The following is a 16,829-nucleotide window of genomic DNA, read 5'->3' as shown; positions in this document are numbered from 1 at the left end:
CTAAATATTGTATATGCTAAACAGATTAACAGCAAGAAGGTCCTGGGTTCGAGCCCCGGGGCCGGCGAGGGCCTTTCTGTGCGGAGTTTGCATGTTCTCCCCGTGTCCGCGTGGGTTTCCTCCGGGTGCTCCGGTTTCCCCCACAGTCCAAAGACATGCAGGTTAGGTTAACTGGTGACTCTAAATTGACCGTAGGTGTGAATGTGAGTGTGAATGGTTGTCTGTGTCTATGTGTCGGCCCTGTGATGACCTGCCGACTTGTCCAGGGTGTACCCCGCCTTTCGCCCGTGGTCAGCTGGGATGGGCTCCAGCTTGCCTGCGACCCTGTAGAAGGATAAAGCGGCTAGAGATAATGAGATGAGATTAACAGCAGTTTGCTTGCTTTTTTTTTTTTTAAAGAAAGTTGAACAAGATATTCACTGATGATATCAATATTTCTTATAAAACTCATGTATCTGTATGTACAAAAAAGAGAGTGAGATGTACAGCTATATACAAAACAAAAATAATCGTAATATTCATAACAGGGTCACAGTTTTTACAGTTCAAACTGGCACCACAAAAGACCATGTCTGGGCTTTTAAAAACCCAAATTATAATTTAAGATGAACAAGAGAGCATTTCACAGAAACAAGAAAAAAAAAAAAACATTAGCTCAGCAAACAGAGCACTGCCACCCCCTCTTCCAAAAATTCCAAATCTCACAGCCTCTTGGCTGATCTGCACAAGTTTGTTCCGGTCTCTCTGTGTGAAGGGATACACTGCAGTGAGAAGCCATTTCTAACTGTATCAGACCTAAAAATGGAGAAATCAATCTGCCTCCTTTTGCTTATTCTTTCCTTTGGATATCTGTTTCACCCGTCAAATGCTGTTTTTATGGAGAAACTGGCCGACCGAAAAATATGTGCAGACAAGTACTGCTCATGTAAGTGTACCATGTTATGTAACAAAGTACAAATGTACCTAATTTGAAGATTATCCTTTGTGAAAACCATCTGTATGTGATGAAATACAGTTTGGCTATGTATTTTCCTGTCTAGACGTCATCTCAGCAGCACAGGCTCTTGAGGACTACATTGCCTCTGACTGTCGATTCATCAACCTGAAGAAAGGCCAGATGATATATGTTTATTCTAAACTAAAGCCAGTAGATGGTGCCGGAGTCTTCTGGTCTGGGAGTGTGAGTATCTCTGAACTAGAACAACCCAGCTGTCATTTCTGATTCATTTCTCTCCAGGTATCAGGCTCCACTTTATGATCTGTTTTGATATGTCTATATTTGGATTTTCTTCCCAAAAAGATAAATAGGTTTTTCTTTCGGCGGCACGGTGGTGTAGTGCTTAGCGCTGTTGCCTCACAGCAAGAAGGTCCGGGTTCGAGCCCCGTGGCCGGCGAGGGCCTTTCTGTGCGGAGTTTGCATGTTCTCCCTGTGTCCGCGTGGGTTTCCTCCGGGTGCTCCGGTTTCCCCCACAGTCCAAAGACATGCAGGTTAGGTTAACTGGTGGCTCTAAATTGAGCGTAGGTGTGAATGTGAGTGTGAATGGTTGTCTGTGTCTATGTGTCAGCCCTGTGATGACCTGGCAACTTGTCCAGGGTGTACCCCGCCTTTCGCCCGTAGTCAGCTGGGATAGGCTCCAGCTTGCCTGCGACCCTGTAGAACAGGATAAAGCGGCTAGAGATAATGAGATGAGATGAGAGGTTTTCCTTTCCCTTTGTCTACATTTGACTTACAACTGAGCTGGAAAACACTATACATATAAAGCTATTATGGATCTGATAGCGAGCGGCACGGTGGTGTAGTGGTTTGCACTGTCGCCTCACAGCAAGGAGGTCCTGGGTTCGAGCCCAGCGGCCGACGAGGGGCTTTCTGTGTGGAGTTTGCATGTTCTCCCCGTGTCCGCATGGGTTTCCTCTGGGTGTTTCGGTTCCCCCCACAGTCCAAAGGCATGCAGGTTAGGTTAACTGGTGACTCTAAATTGACCGTAGGTGTGAATGTGAGTGTGAATGGTTGTTTGTCGCTATGTGTCAGCCCTGTGATGATCTGGCGACTTGTCCAGGGTGTACCCCGCCTCTCACTCATAGTCAGCTGGGATAGCTTGCCTGCAACCCTGTAGGACAGGATAAGCGGCTACAGATAATGGATGGATGGATGGACTAATAAGGCCACAACAAAACAATGAGATATAGAGAAAGGCACTAAAAAGAGGAGCATATGTTGGTACTATGGAACCATGAATAAAGCAGTGAATGAGGACATGATTGCAGTAGGGTGCTATCTGTCATGAACAGGCAAAAGCACAGTGAAAAAGGGCACGCCTCAGTAGACATTATTTATATTTATGTGTAATGAATACAGTGGTGCTTGAAAGTTTGTGAACGCTTTTGAATTTTCTATATTTCTGCATAAACATGACCTAAAACATCATCAGATTTTCACACAAGTCCTAAAAGTAGATAAAGAGAACCCAGTTAAACAAATGAGACAAAAATATTATACTTGGTCATTTAGTTATTGAGGAAAATGATTCAATATTACATATCTGTGAGTGGCAAAAGTATGTGAACCTCTAGGATTAGCAGTTAATTTGAAGGTGAAATTAGAGTCAGGTGTTTTCAATCAATGGGATGACAATCAGGTGTGAGTGGGCACCCTGTTTTATTTAAAGAACAGGGATCTATCAAAGTCTGATCTCCACAACACATGTTTGTGGAAGTGTATCATGGCACGAACAAAGGAGATTTCTGAGGACCTCAGAAAAAGCGTTGTTGATGCTCATCAGGCTGGAAAAGGTTACAAATCCATCTCTAAAGAGTTTGGACTCCACCAATCCACAGTCAGACAGATTGTGTACAAATGGAGGAAATTCAAGACCATTGTTACCCTCCCCAGAAGTGGTCGACCAACAAAGATCACTCCAAGAGCAAGGCATGTAATAGTCGGCGAGGTCACAAAGGACCCCAGGGTAACTTCTAAGCAACTGAAGGCCTCTCTCACATTGGCTCATGTTAATGTTCATGAGTCCACCATCAGGAGAACACGGAACAACAATGGTGTGTATGGCAGGGCTGCAAGGAGAAAGCCACTGCTCTCCAAAATGAACATTGCTGCTCATCTGCAGTTTGCTACAGATCACGTGGACAAGCCAGAAGGACATAGACCGCGGAACGCATTTGAACAAGGGGGGGCCACAATCGCAAGAGGGTGTCACCGAAATGTTAGGTCGGACATGATGCATATAGGCTACATTATACACGGACACGCACGTAATGCTATCAGTCATGACAGCCAGCACAGAACCGCGCAGATTAAAATGCACAAGAAAAACACCTCGGTGGTTGGTGGTAACTCAACTTAAACTGCTTGCTTGTACCAGTACTAAAGCACTATAGAGAGAAACACTGAACACAGAGAAGTGCACTCGGCGATGCTTGGTCAGAGGAAAGTATGGGAATATGCCTGCAGTTTTATCAGAGCTGCGTGTGTGTCCGCACGCGCGAGTGCACGTCTGTGTGTGTGTGTGTGCGTGCGAGTGTGTGCGTTTCCACAATATGCCAGCACATAACTGCGCAGAAACTGTGCTGTGTACATTTTGCAACATTTCATGCACGACGTATACACGTTGCTCAATGTCAAAAAATATTGGTTTAGGAAATGTTTAAGCAAATGTTTGATTCAATTACAGCATGGGTTGGGGTTTAAGTTCGATTTTGTCGACATGTTTTGAGTTGAAAAACACTCGCAGGCCAACATTTTATTTATTTTTTAAATAATTTTCAAAAAGTTAACTGGGCCACGGCCCCCCTGGCCCAGGCGGTTCCGTGGTCTATGCAGAAGGCTACTGGAAAAATGTTTTGTGGACGGATGAGACCAAAATAAAACTTTTTGTTTTAAATGAGAAGCGTTATGTTTGGAGAAAGGAAAACGCTACATTCCAGCATAAGAACCTTATCCCATCTGTGAAACATGGTGGTGGTAGTATCATGGTTTGGGCCTGTTTTGCTGCATCTGGGCCAGGACGGCTTGCCATCATTGATGGAACAATGAATTCTGAATTATACCAGTGAATTCTAAAGGAAAATGTCAGGACATCTGTCCATGAACTGAATCTCAAGAGAAGGTGGGTCATGCAGCAAGACAACGACCCTAAGCGCACAAGTCGTTCTACCAAAGAATGGTTAAAGAAGAATAAAGTTAATGTTTTGGAACTGCCAAGTAAAAGTCCTGACCTTAATCCAATTGAAATGTTGTGGAAGGGCCTGAAGCGAGCAGTTCATGTGAGGAAACCCACCAACATCCCAGAGTTGAAGTTGTTCTGTACGGAGGAATGGGCTAAAATCCCTCCAAGCTGGTGTACAGGACTGATAAACAGTTACTGGAAATGTTTAGTTGCAGTTATTGCTGCACAAGGGGGTCACACCAGATACTGAAAGCAAAGGTTCACATACTTTTGCCACTCACAGATATGTAATATTGGATCATTTTCCTCAATAAATAAATGGCTAAGTAGGCGGCACGGTGGTGTAGTGGTTAGCGCTGTCGCCTCACAGCAAGAAGGTCCGGGTTTGAGCCCCGTGGCCGGTGAGGGCCTTTCTGTGCGGAGTTTGCATGTTCTCCCCGTGTCCGCGTGGGTTTCCTCCGGGTGCTCTGGTTTCCCCCACAGTCCAAAGACATGCAGGTTAGGTTAACTGGTGACTCTAAGGTGGGGTTTACATTAGACCGTATCAGCGGATCATCAGATTAACGTTTTTAAAAACGATTAGCGTGCACACAGCAACGCCAATACACGATTCGCGTGCACACAGCAATGCCAATACACGGATACGCTAATCACAATTCGGCACGTAATTTGAAATGTGTCAGTGCGGCTCATTGCTTCCTCCTCAGCGGCTGCGCTCCAAATCACTCCGCCCTGAACAGCGAGTGCCCTCTGGAGGGTGCGCACTCCGGCCCTGCGCAGCTCACAGAGCGCGCGAGTGAAGCACACGAGCAATGATTCGGGACTGAGCCGCTGTGCGCAAGTCACTTACCACTTGCAAGTGGAAGGATGGCAAGCCTAAAAGACCATCATAACTACACAATGGGCAGTATTTGCATCAGTATTTGCAGTATTTTCATACTTTTATACTCTTTAATGAAAGGTGATACAAGGCGGAAGTCCACGCCGTTTTTCAGCAGTCGCATCACATGACCAACGCCAGCGAATCAGGAAGGTGGATGTCACAGTGACGTTGTCCAATGACGACACCAGCTAGAGCTCAGCACAGCATATCCGCGTATTCTGAATGTTTACACAGCACCGGACCAGACACGATCTGGATTGAATACGTGGACGCTGGCGGATTCCCGTTTCCCGGCGTTTCCAGGCGGTTTAATGTAAACGGACAGTGCATCCGCGAAGAAAACGAGACAGATACGGTCTAATGTAAACGTAGCCTAAATTGACCGTAGGTGTGAATGTGAGTGTGAATGGTTGTCTGTGTCTATGTGTCAGCCCTCTGATGACCTGGCGACTTGTCCAGGGTGTACCCCGCCTTTCGCCCGTAGTCAGCTGGGATAGGCTCCAGCTTGCCTGTGACCCTGGAGAAGGATAAAGCGGCTAGAGATAATGAGATGAGAATAAATGCCCAAGTATAATATTTTTGTCTTATTTGTGTAACTGTATTTATGCAGAAATATAGAAAATTCTAAAGGGTTCACAAACTTTCAGTCACCACTGTACATGGCTTCACAAAGTGTATATCTCATCTCTCATCTCATCTCATTATCTCTAGCCTCTTTACCCTGTTCTACAGGGTCGCAGGCAAGCTGGAGCCTATCCCAGCTGACTACGGGCGAAAGGCAGGGTACACCCTGGACAAGTCGCCAGGTCATCACAGGGCTGATAGTGTCTCTGAATGAGGAAGTGATTGCGTTCAGGTGAGTTAGATTAACCAGTTGAAACTGGAAAAAGACCAAGTGATGTTTTTGCTATTTTCAGCTATCCAGTTTTGTGCGCAGTGTAGCTCACAGGAGTGAATCCCAATGTGGTCTTCTTCTATTGTAGCCCATATGTCTCACGGAACAACAGGTGTGTTCTGAGATGCTTTTCTGCTCAACACAATTATAAAGAGGGATTATGCAAGCCTTCCGGTCATCATGAATCTATCTTTTCGTTCTCCCCTGACCTCGTCTGGCATTTCCACCCACAGAACTGGGTATTTTTTTTTATTTTCCACCTGCAGAAATACCGCGAGTTGGTCTAGTGGTTAGTGCGTCCGCCTCTTTATCGGGAGATCGAGTTCTACTCACAGTCAGGGCATACCAAAGACCATCATAAAAATGGTACCTACTACCATCTGGCAAGGCACGCGGCAATACAGATGTGAGTGGGGAGTCAAACTCTTGCGGTTACCAGAGGACTAGCCCCCCACTGTAACCCCTAGCTATGTGAGAGGCTGAGGGTTATGGAAATGGAGATCGGCGCTGCCCTATGCGCCACATGACGTGGGAAGGGACTTTGACTTTTTTGACCAGCAGAAATGTCTGGCACTAACAACCATGCCACAGTCAAAGTTATGCATTTCATTGCTGCCACATGATTGACTGATGAGATAATTGCACACATATGAAGGTGCACAGTCTGTTCTTAATAAAGGGAGTGGTGAGTATATGTATGTAATTACTGGAAAAGTCCCTGCAGTGTGCGGAACACTGAAGCACTGTGACAGGTGGGCTAATTGTAGGGCACTTGTTTTGTTTAAGCTTTTCAGCATCAAAACTCTGCTCTCACACACATGCACACAGAACACAAACACGGCGCATAGGGAAGTTCTCCCTCCTCTCTGCTTCCTCCCACCATACACAGTGCCTTGCAAAAGTATTCATCCCCCTTGGTGTTTGTCCTGTTTTTTGTTGCATTACAAGATGGAATTAAAATGGATTTTTGGAGGGTTAGCACCATTTGATTCACACAACATGCCTACCACTTTAAAGGTGCACATTGTTTTTTTTATTGTGACCCAAACAATTAAGATGAAAAAACAGAAATCTGGAGTGTGCATAAGTATTCACCCCCTTTCGTATGAAACCCCTAAATAAGAGCTGCTCCAACCAATTCACTTCATAAGTCACATAATTAGTTGATTAAGATCCACCTGTGTGCAATCACAGTGTCACATGATCTGTCACATGATGTCTGTATAAATCAACCTGTTCTGGAAGGACCCTGACTCTGTAACACTACTAAGCAAGCAACATGAAAACCAAGGAGCCTCCAAACAGGTCAGAGACCAAGTTGCGGAGAAGTATAGATCGGGGTTGGGTTATAAAAAATATCCCAAACTTTGAATATCCCAGGGAGCACCATTAAATCCATTATAGCAAAATGGAAAGAATATGGCACTACTGCAAACCTGACAAGAGAAGGCCGCCCACCAAAACTCACAGACCGGGCAAGGAGGGCATTAATCAGAGATGCAACAAAGACACCAACGATAATGCTGAGGGAGCTGCAAAGATCCACAGAGGAGGTGGGAGCATCTGTCCATTGGACCACTTTAAACCGTACACTCCACAGAGTGGGGCTTTATGGAAGAGTGGCCAGCAAAAAGTGATTGCTTAAAAAAAAAATCACGCTTGGAGTTTGCCCAACAGCATGTGGCAGACTCTCCAAACACATGGAAGAAGATTCTCTGGTCAAATGAGACAAAAATTGAACTTTTTGGACATCATGGGAAACGCCATGTGTGGCGCAAACCCAACAGCATCATGGGGGAGGCAGCATCATGTTGTGGGGATGCTTTTCATCTGTAGGGACAGCAAAGTTGGTCAGGACTGAAGGAAAGACAGATGGCACTAAATACAGGGCAATTCTGGAGGAACTGTCCTGTTTGAGTCAGCCAGAGGTTTGAGACTGGGACGAAGGTTCATGGTCTACCGGGACAAACATACTGCTAAAGCTACACTGGAATGGTTTAAAGGGCAACATTTACAGTGGTGCTTGAAAGTTTGTGAACCCTTTAGAATTTTCTATATTTCTGCATAAATATAACCTAAAATATCATCAGATTTTCAGACAAGTCCTAAAAGTAGATAAAGAGAACCCAGTTAGACAAATGAGACAAAAATATTATACTTGGTCATTTATTTATTGAGGAAAATGATCCAATATTACATATCTATGAGTGGCAAAAGTATGTGAACCTTTGCTTTCAGTATCTGTTGTGACCCCCTTGTGCAGCAATAACTGCAACTAAACATTTCTGGTAACTGTTGATCAGTCCTGCACACCGGCTTGGAGGAATTTTAAGCCCATTCCTCCATACAAAACAGCTTCAACTCTGGGATGTTGGTGGGTTTCCTCACATGAACTGCTCACTTTAGGGTTGTTGTCTTGCTGCATGACCCACCTTCTCTTGAGATTCAGTTCATGGACAGATGTCCTGACATTTTCCTTTAGAATTTGCTGGTACAATTCAGAATTCATTGTTCCATCAATGATGGCAAGCCGCCCTGGCCCAGATGCAGCAAAACAGGCCCAAACCATGATACTACCATCAACATGTTTCACAGATGGAATAAGGTTCTTATGCTGGAATGCAGTGTTTTCCTTTCTCCAAACATAACGCTTCTCATTTAAACCAAAAACTGCTATTTTGGTCTCATTCGTCCACAAAACATTTTTCCAATAGCCTTCTGGCTTGTCCACGTGATCTTTAGCAAACTGCAGACGAGCAGCAATGTTCATTTTGGAGAGCAGTGGCTTTCTCCTTGCAACCCTGCCATGCACACCATTGTTGTTCCGTGTTCTCCTGATGGTGGACTCATGAACATTAATGTTAGCCAATGTGAGAGAGGCCTTCAGTTGCTTCGAAGTTACCCTGGGGTCCTTTGTGACCTCGCCGACTATTACATGCCTTGCTCTTGGAGTGATCTTTGTTGGTCGACCACTTCTGGGGAGGGTAACAATGGTCTTGAATTTCCTCCATTTGTACACATTCTGTCTGACTGTGGGTTGGTGGAGTCCAAACTCTTTAGAGTTGGATTTGTAACCTTTTCCAGCCTGATGAGCATCAACATTGCTTTTCCTGAGGTCCTCAGAAATCTCCTTTGTTCGTGCCATGATACACTTCTACAAACATGTGTTGTGAAGATCAGACTTTGATAGATCCCTGTTCTTTAAATAAAACAGGGTGCCCACTCACACCTGATTGTCATCCCACTGACTGAAAACACCTGACTCTAATTTCACCTTCAAATTAACTGCTAATCCTAGAGGTTCACATACTTTTGCCACTCACAGATACAGTATGTAATATTGGATCATTTCCCTCAATAAATAAATGACCAAGTGTAATATTTTTGTCTCATTTGTTTAACTGGGTTCTCTTTATCTACTTTTAGGACTTGTGTGAAAATCTGATGATGTTTTAGGTCATATTTACGCAGAAATATAGAAAATTCAAAAGGGTTCACAAACTTTCAAGCACCACTGTAAATGTCTTGGAATAGCCTAGTCAAAGCCCAGACCTCAATCCAATTGAGAATCTGTGGCATAACTTGAAGATTGCTGTACACCAACGCAACCCATGTAACTTGAAGGTGTTGGAGCAATTTTGCCTTGAGGAATGGACAAAAATCCCAGTGGCTAGATGCGTTAAGCTAATAGAGACATACCCCAAGAGACTTGCAGCTGTAATTGTAGCAAAAGGTTGCTCTATAAAGTATTGACTTTTTTTGGGGGGGGGGAATACTTATGCACAGTCCAGATTTCTCTTTTTTCATCGTAATTGTTGTTTGTGTCACAATAAAACAACAATTTTCAACTTTAAAGTGGTATGCATGTTGCATAAATCAAATGGTGCTAACCCCCCCAAAATACATTTTAATTCCATCATCTTGTAATGCGACAAAACAGGACAAACACCAAGGGGGATGAATACTTTTGTAAGGCACTGTAAACCCTCAGCTGTCTCTGCAAGACACACACACATCTACGAGTATAATAAGACAGGTGTGATCACTTTGCCAATCACCTTCCCTGGCCTCGCTCTCCATTCACAAACTGGTGCTTGAGCACACCCCTGCTGCCACATACCCTCACTGCCCGACTCAGGCCTGAAAGCCGACCAGCCTGCAGCTGATATCCCCCGGGTGGGAGAGGTAATCCACCACCACCATCTGCACCTGTGAGCCACCTCGAACTTGAAGGGCTGCAGAGCGAGATACCAATGGCTGATTAGTGCATTGGCATCCTTCATGCAGTGGAGCCACTGGAGTGGGGTGTGATCTGAACAGAGGGTAAAAGAGCACCCCAGCAGGTAGAACCAGAGGGTAAGAACTGCCCACTTGATAGATTAGATTAGATTAGATTCAACTTTGTCATTGCACATGTCAGAGGTACAAGGCAACGAAATGCAGATTGCATCTAACCAGAAGTGCATAGCGGTAAATAACATAAGTGGAATATACAAATATAAATGTACAGAAATTACAGGGTATGGAATGGTATAATGATATAGATATTTACAGTATGTACAAATGTGCAATATGAATGTACTATAGTGCAATGGTATGATATAGATATTTGCAGTATATACACAAAATGCGGTATGAATAAACAGTAGTGCAAATGGTGATAGTGCAGTGATAGTAATAGTGCAGTGAAGTCAGTGCAGTTTGGTTGGGGGGGTTGGTGAGTGTGTGTGTGTGTGTGTGGGGGGGGGACGGAGTTCAGCAGTGAGACAGCTGAAGGACAAAAACTGTTCCTGAACCTGGTGGTTTTGGTCCGAAGGCTCCTGTAACGCCTTCCAGAGGGCAGGAGATTGAACAGTTTGTGTGCTGGGTGGCAGGAGTCTTTGTTGATGTTTATGGCTCTCCTGAGACGTCGTCAATAGCAGGAAGTGAGGCTCCCATGACACGCTGGGTGATTTTCACCACCTTCTGCAGTGCCTTCCGGTCCGAAACAGAGCAGTTCCCATACTAGACTGTAATATAGTTGCTTAGAATGCTCTTGATGGTATAGCTGTAGAAGTTCACCAGGATGTCTGAAGAGAGATGGTTTTTCTTCAAGAAAAAGAGACGCTGGTGAGACTTCTTGACTAGGTTGGAGCAGTTGGTTGTCCAGGTGAGGTCCTGCGAGATGTGGATCCCCAGGAATTTGAAGCTGGTCACATGCTCTACTGCTGCATCATTGATATGGATGGGTGTGTGTGTGCCAGCATTCCTCCTGAAGTCCACAATGAGCTCCTTGGTCTTATTGGTATTGAGCAGCAGGTTGTTCTCGCTACACCACACAGCAAGGCAGTCCACCTCCTCCCTGTAGGCTGACTCATCGTTGTCCTTGATGAGGCCTATCACTGTGGTGTCATCCACAATCTTGATGATGGTGTTAGTGTAATGTACAGGTCTGCAGTCATGAGTAAAGAGGGAGTAGAAGAACGGGCTCATCACACAGCCTTGTGGTAGCCAGACACTCCTTCCCAATAGTGCTGTACTTAGGCTACATCCACACGACAACGGCAACGAGATGTTATTTAAAAAAATATCGCGTCCACATGGGCAACGATCAGTAAAATATCAGGTACATATGGCAATGCAACGCTTGCTGAAAACGATGCAATACACATGCCACACCTCTAGGGGTGCTGTAAGATGGTCCCTTCGGAGACACCAGAACAATAGAAGAAGTAAAGACGCATGCGCATAAACTATTATGCGCAAGACTTCATATTAGCCACAAAGTCAGAAAAATCTGTTCGTAAAATTACATTATAATGACCAAATACAATGAAAAGTATTTTTCCAGTCTCACCTGTGAAAGGTAATCCCATGTGATCTCATTTGGACGGCAAACCTGTTGGTACAGTTAAACGCAGCACATGAATGAGGCATCTTTATTCTCCGCTTTGACCCATCCAATATGGCGGCGAGGATGACGTATGATTCTACGCGGAAGGCGGCGTCTTTAATGGTCCGGAATAAATTGAATGCTACATGTTGATGGATTAATTTGTTCTTCTACACCCTTTTTGAGGAATGTATTGTAGGACTTAAACCAACATCTGAAGAGGTGAGATCGCTCCTTTTTTTCCCCTATTTTTGCTGGCGGGATTGACTCTGCCCTAAGGGCTATTCTCTCTCTCTCTCTCTCTCTCTCTCTCTCTCTCTCTCTCACTTTGCACCATTACACAATAAATATTCACAGTGAAAATATTTTGTAAGCGCGTTTCATGAACCAAGTTATAGGATTTGTTGACAACTCGCATCGAGTTCATTACACTTCTACCCGGCGTGAAGCACATGTGGTTGTGACGTCATCGTAAACAAATCCGTTCTACTCATCCAGACGACTTTGCAACGGCAACGTTGCCAGATCTTTCCACTCTGGGACCCGTTCTCAAAAGATTGCGTTTTGGGGCACCCAAAACGCCGGTGCCATGTGGACGCCAGGCCGAAACGATAAACAATTGTATCGGATTCACCTGAATCCATTGCCGTGTGGACAGGGCCTTAGTCTCTTGCACCGAGAGTTTACGACTAATGTACTGCATTGGGCACTCCTCCCCCTCCACTACCTGAGACAAAACAGCCCCCAGCCCTCTGTCTGATGCATCAGTCTGCACAAGAAAGGGGAGAGAGAAGTCAGGGGAGTGTAATAATGGCCCACCACATAGTGCAGCCTTTACCTGGGTGAAAGCCCACTGGCATGGCTCTGTCCACTGGACTGGATCTGGTGCCACCTTTTTAGTGAGATCAGTCAGTGGGCTTGTGACATCTGAATAGTTAGGCACAAACATACGATAATAGCCAGCCAGCCCCCGGAACTATCTCACCCCCCTTTTGGTCTTGGGCTTTGGACAGGTCGCCACGATTGCAGTCTTGTCAATTTAGGTCCAGATACCATACTTCCACCCACCCAATTGCACACTTCTTTGGGTTAGCCATGAGCCCCACAAGCCTCAACAACTCTAGAACAGCCCTATGTGCCACAGCCAGTCTTTACTATACAAGCGCAGGACTTTGTCCACGAGCTGCTGGAATGTCGCTGGGGCCCCGAATAACCTGAACGGAAGGGTAACAAACTAGCGTAAACTGAATGGGGTGGAAAAGGTCATTTTTTCATGGGATAGGGGAGTCAAGGGGATCTGCCAATATCCCTTTGTTAAATCCAGTGTGGCAGCCACCGCCAGCAGGCATCCTGGAGCTGGCCAAGCGCACACACACACACACACACACACACACACATCATTAATAAGACACAGGTGTGATCACTTTGCCACTCACCTTCCCCGGCCTCGCCCTCCATTCACAAACTGGCGCTTGACCATGCCTCTACTGCCACAATTACACTCAGAAGGAGAATACTATGGATGTTTCAGTGTCACTAATCAGGTGCTCTCGGAGCAGCTGACTCTTCCGGTATTTCTGACATTTGCAAAGTATTTGAGTATGCGTATGTAGTTAGTTTACACTTGTGAGCACAAAAGAACAACATTTTGGTCTTTGGATTTTCAGTGTCCAAAGCAATATCTTTCATTCCTTTTCTATAGACCCTTTTCACTCACGTGACCTTCGTAAACGCGACCGCCATTTTGGACATGAAGAAATAACGGTTTATGGCACAGACCCTTTCGGTTCTCGCTCATCTAGCTGCTACAATGACTGCTTAGACTGCAACAATAATACCTAACACACATTTAAGTATCCGTCGTAAAGACATGAAACTCGTCGAGTGACGAGTGTGTTCATTGATAAGCTAACACAATCTAAAAGTAGACATACCATCACACTGCCCTGGCGCTGTGTACAGTTTACCTTCTATGGTTTGTGCACTCACTATTTGCCATTACTTTCTCCAACCCAGTGTTCAAACTATGCTGATATTTTCAGGGGGTCCCTTTTTTTCCCTTGGGGTGTGTGTGTGCTTGTGCTTGTCTCAGAGCGCGGATCTCCAAACACATGAGAAGCCTATCTTACGCACATATCACGCGGACTCCACACCTCCACACACGCATCGCGTCTGAAGTCATAACTCATCAGGGGAAACCGTGTCCGCATTGGCATGTTCAAAAAACAACCTCGCGTCAACAATGATACCACACGCAAGAAAAAAAAAACAGTCAGGCTACCCAACACATTTGATCCACAGCAGCACCAAAGCATCACTGGAAATCATGTCAACAACCAATCTTCCATTTCAACACGCGTCAACAAACAAATGGCACCACAAACATGAACGAATCAGTCAGGCTACCGATTCCAAACTCACAGCAGACGAATAATTAAATGCATCTTACCTTAAAGCAGAATCGACCACAAAGGAAGTCTGGCACACTTCCTTTCTACTAGTTTGTGTCCCCAACCTGGCAGCAGCAGTCGTTGGCATATCGGTTTATTTTATCTTTGATGTAAACACAACACTTCGGATATGCAAATGCTTCCCATTACACACGTTTGCTATGTCAATAAACATCATTTTGCCAATATTTTAGAGACCATCCATCTTCTCCGTCGGTCAGCATCTGTCGGGATCCGATAAAATGATAAATCTTGCCTTGTGTGTTGATGGTTACAACATCCAGGTGCACAACAATATAATGGCATGATGGAAGTCTTGCTGAAAGTAAAAACTTTCTTTGATGGCTATATTCCTTTCGATGCTTCGCCGTCGTTCCTCGTTGTTGGCTGTGGTAGACTACTGGTAGTTCATGTCCAAAATGGCGGCCGCGTTTGTCGTGACGTCACGTGGGAAGGGTCTATACCACATATCCATTACAGGTTACGGTGAGCTGAAACCAATTCCAGCTGCCATTGGGTAAGAGGTGGGGTACAACCTGGGGCATTGTCACCAATCAATCACAGGGCTAACACAGAGATGAACAGCCATTCATGCTCACATTCACACCTATGGGCAATTTTGAATAGCCAGTTGACCCAATCCGCATGTCTTTGGACTATGGGAGGAAACTGGAGCAGTGGAAGGAAATCCATGCAGGATAATCCATAAGGAGAACATACAAACTCCACACAGAAAGGCCCCGGTTAACCGACAGGTTCAAACCCAGAATCAGAGAATCTGCTTGTTCTGAGGCAGCAGCACCACCGTGTTGCCCCTTTTTAATACAATTTAAAGAAAATTATTTAAGAAATCATAACAATTCCGTCTTGCAGGTTTATGGTCAGCACTATGTGGAGCAGATGGGTATCATTGGCTACTTCCCCAGTAACCATGTTAACGAGACACAGATTTTCACTGAGAAAACCATTGAGATGACCACAAAAGTGAGTATACTGTTTCTCTACTCCAGCAATAAGAGAAGTACATTTAGGTCATGCTGTAATGATCTTTTCTTATGTGTTTATGTAGGACATGGACTTCTTCTGTATTTAAAAAGGAGAGAGAGAAACTACAATAAAATGCTGGATCCTGATTGTTCTTCTTCCATGTACTAATTTCTTGCATGCATCATACTAGCTTACTTATATATTTCAAAGCAAGTCTATTATAGACATGTGTCTGTGAAGGTTCTCAGTCATCCAGGTCATCGTAATCTGGAGGTGCTAAAGAAGGCAACTGGACTTGCTTGAAATCCTTGAAGACGTTTCGCCTCTCATCCGAAGTCTTCTTCAGTTCTTTCTGACTAGTGGGGAGTTCCAGGTATTTATCCTCTAGTGGAACAAAAGCAACCCTAAGGAGAGTCGTTGAGGTCACATGGGTTGTTGACCCTCTCAGCCATCCTGTAGGTTGTTAGGGTCACTGGAGGCTGGGAGTGAGCGGTGTTAACAGCCTAGAGGGTCGTTAGGGTGATCTGTGGGTCGTTGGCCCTCTCTGCCATCATGTCTATGAATGCACTCATGCAAAGTCCTCTATTATAGATGTTTCTTTTCTTCAATATGTAATCAAAAGCTGATTAAACTATGAGATGTGGAGCATTGTTACACGTTATCAGCATTGTTATATACTCAAAAACAATATAAAAAATTACAGAGCATGAATTGTGCTGGATATGTCTCTTTCAAAGAGTGTGTGTGTTCCTGTTATATGTGTTAGAGTGTTGTGACTGTATGTGATGAAACATTGTGCGATAAGACTCAGCCCAACAGTGTTAATATCCCAATCATCATAGCAAACATCCATCCATCCATTATCTGTAGCTGCTTATCCTGTTCTACAGGGTCGCAGGCAAGCTGGAGCCTATCCCAGCTGGCTATGGGCGAGAGGCAGGGTACACCCTGGACAAGTCGCCAGGTTATCGCAGGGCTGACACAGAGACAAACAACCATTCACATTCACACCTATAGTCAAATTAGAGCCACCAATTAACCTAACCGACCGCAAGTTGGCCTAGTGGTTTGCATGTCTGCCTCTTAATAGGGAGATCGCGAGTTCTACTCATGGTCAGGCCATACCAAAGACCATCATAAAAATGGTACCTACTGCCATCTGGTAAGGCATGCTGCAATACAGATGCAAGTGGGGGGTCAAACTCTCAGGGTTACCAGAGGACTAGCCCCCCACTGTAACCCTAGCTATGAAATAGGCGAGAGGCCAAGGGCTATGGAAACGGAGAGCGGCACCACCCTGTGCGCCACATGGTGTGGGAAGGACTCTGAATTAACCTAACCTGCGTGTCTTTGGGGGAAACCAGAGCACCTGGAGAAACCCATACAGACACGGGGAGAACACGCAAACTCCACACAGAAAGGCCCTTGCTGGTCACTGGGCTCAAACCCAGGACCTTCTTGCTGTGAGACAACAGTGCTAACCACAATACCACCGTGCCGCCCTCATGGCAAACAGTTCATGCTCATCTTAAGCAATAAGAAACCAACCTAAGAGACAATATTA

The 16,829-nt window shown here is 45.0% G+C and overlaps 1 protein-coding gene across 1 annotated transcript; it reads left to right on the top strand.

The window, feature by feature from the left end:
- Window positions 1–605: 605 nt before the first annotated feature.
- LOC132888575 (otoraplin-like) lies at window positions 606–15,412 on the top strand. Its single transcript, XM_060924620.1, is given in 5 exon segments — window positions 606–676; window positions 678–925; window positions 1,041–1,180; window positions 15,152–15,262; window positions 15,348–15,412. Coding segments are annotated over 5 exon segments (594 nt in total). The 3' UTR covers window positions 15,372–15,412.
- The last annotated feature ends 1,417 nt before the right edge of the window (window positions 15,413–16,829 follow it).

The sequence above is a fragment of the Neoarius graeffei genome, chromosome 7, assembly GCF_027579695.1.
Source record: "Neoarius graeffei isolate fNeoGra1 chromosome 7, fNeoGra1.pri, whole genome shotgun sequence".
Lineage (NCBI taxonomy): Eukaryota > Metazoa > Chordata > Actinopteri > Siluriformes > Ariidae > Neoarius > Neoarius graeffei.
Note: the sequence above shows the minus strand (reverse complement) of the source record. Positions and strands in the feature narration are given on the sequence as shown.